A 3,704-nucleotide genomic window follows, 5' to 3' on the forward strand; every position below is an offset into this window, starting at 1 on the left:
CCCTCTCTCTCTCTCTCACACACACACACACATACGCACACACCCACACATACACTATCTCTCTCTCTTTCTTTCTCTCCTCTCTCTCTCTTTTACTTTTCCTCTCTCTCTCTCTTCTCTCACTCTCTGTCTCAATCTTTCTCTTTCTCTCTCTCTTCTCTCACTCTCTCACACACACACACATACAAACACACACATATGCACACACACCCACACTATCTCTCTCTCTCTTTCTTTCTCTCCTCTCACTCTATCTCCTTTACTTTTCCCCTCTCTTTCTATTCTCTCACTCTCTGTCTCAATCTGTCTCTCTCTCTCTGTGTTAATGTATTTTTGTGTGTGATTGTAAGTGTGGTGTGTGTAAAGATAGTATTAGTGGGTGGTTGGTGGGTACTCTTGTGTGGTCTGCTCCTTCTTTCCTATTCAACATCTGTCATCCTTATCTTTCTTTTCCTTCTTTTTGTGTTTGTTACTCTCTTATAACACTAACACCTCTAATCTTCGGCACTTATATGAACTTATATTGCGTTGCAAGTTCTAACTCTTACGAAAACAAAAGATAGTTTTTGGTATGAACATGGCGCTTTGGCGGCAAGCGTAAGTGTATGCCTGGTACCGAAGCTCGATCTACTTTCGCTTTCGTTACCACCCAGATAAATCATTGCCCTGTGCTTTCACTTGCTGAAAAAAAAAAAGAAAGTTACACAAGCGTCTTGTCGGGCTCCACATCGTGACCGGTCAATGAACCTGTACCTTCGCATCACATTGTGAGTACCAGTGATCGCATGGGGTCACCAAAGTTCATTCAAAGTGTGCGCTGCGCGCAGTATAGGGTTCCAGAATGGGGGGGATTATTGATTTTTTAAAAGGTACAGTCGGGGGCGGGGGACCTGATCAAGTGCATACTTTTTAAAAAATCTCTTCTCTCTCCCCCCCCCCCCCCCTCTCGCGTGTTTTCTGAGTCTCGTTCTCTCGTGATAGTATTACATGTATTGTGAACATATATATATTTTAGCTTTCTGTTCCAGATTCGCAGATTTTCAGTGTCACTGAATTTTGCCCTCCCTAAGGAAAGATGACGTGGGTGGTTGGCGGGTAGGTGCTCTGGTGTGGTTTGCTCCTTCTTTCCTATCAAACATCTATCGTCCTTATCTCACCTTCTTCTTTTTTATGTTTGTTACTCTCTTGTAACACCTTTAATTCTCTGGCGCTCATATGACCTTATGCAGTTGCGAGTGCCGTAAAACCTCTACTAAAACAACTAAACTAGGAAAGATGACGGGGAGTAGATTGGGATAATTTTCGTGGTTTTGGGACATAAAAAGCGGAGTGAAACAGGAAAAGGGTCACGGTCACGAAGGGAGCGAAGCAGTTACCGTGCACCTAGCGTCCTAGCTCAAGTTCAAGCGCCCGCCCACAAAACAAAATACCCGGTTACCGTGTTGGTAGATATTGAGGCTACGCGCCCGGTTCACGGTTACCGTGTACGTAGATATTGAGGCTACGAGCCCGGTTACCGTGTGTGTGACATTGAAACTACACTACTACACACCCGGTTACCGTGTGCGTGTACGTAGACCCCGAGGCTACGTACACGGTACAGAGGCTACGCGCCCGGTTGCCAGTTACCATGTACATAGACACTGAGGCTAGCTTACGTGCCCAGTTACCGTGTACGTAGACCCCGAGGCTACGTACGCGGTAACCGTGTACGTAGACACAGCGCTGTTTCAACGAAAGTAAGGGAGGTTGCTTTAGGAGGTTTATGTGCCACTCTTTTGGGGCTAGATTTAAAAACAAAGTTTTAAACGATTTTTTTGTACTCTAGTAGAGTCTAGTGCCCGACCCGGTACAATTACTCTAGATCTAGAAATCTAGGCAAACTCAGTCCGCTGGTCCGGTATTCTTCAATCTTACCAGATCTATAGATCAACTAGATCTAGAAATCTAGAATCTAGATCTAGATCTAGATCTAATTGATGATGGGGTCAAAACTAGATTCTAGATTTTCTCTTGGTTATTTCTCAGGGGAGGACTTCCGTAACAAGCGACCACTATGAGACAGAGCAGAATTGAGGGCTTGAGGTAGGGTTAGGTCTAGATCTAGATTCTAGATCTAGAATCTAGATCTAGGCCTCTTCTTTATTGTGTTTGATGGGGTGGTCGCTCGTTACGGAAGTCCTTCCTTTCTCAGTCACAAAAGTCGGGACCACCATATCCAAGGAGTGCCCTCACACCTTATAACTGTAGGATAGGGAATACTAAGTAAGTCAATAATAGTGGTTGTTTACATTTGGGGAATCTTTCATTGTCAAAACGATCAGCCGACGCTTTTGGGGGTGTACCTATTTTCGATAACGTCGTCGCAAACAAAGATGATATTCGTGCGGCGATTTATATCACAGAATATCTTCCCTAATATGAGCCATAGTACAATTTCTGTGCATTTTTACCTCACTAGCTTCATGATGAATGCAGAACTGTTGGGATAGAAACTGATGCAGTTCGTAGGGGGTATTCCAGGCGGGTAATTTTGGTTTGTTGATGCCGGAAGTACATCAACGGTTGCCGGTGAAGGGAGACAACTAGCCTAGCCTAGGTTGGCTCGCTCCTTGTTTGCACCCCTTTTCTACTTTCCCTTTCCATTCGGCATTCGTCTGGCCTAGTCTGAAGGCCAGACGCTCAGTGTATAAGAACGTAATGTATAGCTTAAGGTCTAGGATCCAAGGCCAGATCTAGAGGCTATTTGGGTCCGGCAGTAGACTAAGTCCAGGCAGAAGAGGATATAACTTAGGCTCCTCTAGCTTGTTTACTTTCGTCTGACTGTGGTTAAAACAAGAAAAAATCAAGTCACTCTGATCTTCTTAGAGTTAGATCTTTGCATAAATAAGGGTCTAAAAGTTTGATGAATAACAATGTCTAAGAATCCATTCATAAAGGCCATTGCAAACTAAGGTTCCGACACATTTTCTCTGATGTTAGCGGGGTTTTTTTTAAGTTAAGGGGCGGGGGTGGGGGGGTTACAGCATGCATCTAAAGATTGACCTTTTTCATCAACTCCACATTTTAATGAAAGGGGTTTCTCGTGGCCTGGGCCTAAAGGTTAATCGGTTCGCCTTTTATTCAAAAGTCCCGGGTTCGAGTCCGGATAGCAACGGAAAAATTTTTGTTCTCTAAAATTGTCTACGTTCACCTTCTTTCCTTCTTCTCTTGCAATATTCTGTCGTCTGCTTACGTCTCCACTTTCTTCCCTCACCCCCTCACCTCCTTTGCCCCCTCCACCGGGCTCCTAACTCTGCAGCCTTTCTACTGCTACTTCTTGGCTCCTTCTTATACGGCAGTCTTTCAGCCACACCCGTGATTTTCTGGTAGGAAAGGTCTACACCTAGGTTTCTCGGAAAATGGCGAAAAATCTCGGAGGTCCCGCAAGAGTTTCGCGCGTTAACGAAGATCCCTGGTGGTCCAAAATCGATAAGAGTAGGCTTCGGCGCCAAAAAGTCCTTAATTTTGTGTGTGTCCCGTGTGCTCATATCATGACCTTATGCAGTTGGAAGCGCCCTAAAACACTTACAACCCCCCCCACACTTTAATGTACGCCTAGAAACACGATCCAGCACAGGGGTGACTAGATCTACTTTTCGAGACTCATAACTAGATGTTTTGTATCAATCTACAAGCTTGCACTTGCACTGGAATTGGGGTAT

The 3,704-nt window shown here is 44.7% G+C and overlaps 1 protein-coding gene across 2 annotated transcripts in view; it reads right to left on the minus strand.

Moving 5' to 3' along the window:
* The window catches only part of LOC101862265 (small nuclear ribonucleoprotein Sm D1), a 24,805-nt gene extending 22,188 nt beyond the window's left edge, over positions 1-2,617 (minus strand). Inside the window, exon 1 of one of the 2 annotated variants that reach the window (XM_005096401.3) lies at positions 2,454-2,589. In XM_005096401.3, the coding sequence (XP_005096458.1) occupies positions 2,454-2,467 (14 nt within the window). In that variant the 5' untranslated portion in view covers positions 2,468-2,589. Of the gene's footprint in view, positions 1-2,453 lie in introns of both variants that reach the window. The other variant, XM_005096398.3, reaches the window with a different exon arrangement.
* Between the last annotated feature and the right edge of the window lie 1,087 nt (positions 2,618-3,704).

The sequence above is a fragment of the Aplysia californica genome, unplaced genomic scaffold (assembly GCF_000002075.1).
Source record: "Aplysia californica isolate F4 #8 unplaced genomic scaffold, AplCal3.0 scaffold00128, whole genome shotgun sequence".
Lineage (NCBI taxonomy): Eukaryota > Metazoa > Mollusca > Gastropoda > Aplysiida > Aplysiidae > Aplysia > Aplysia californica.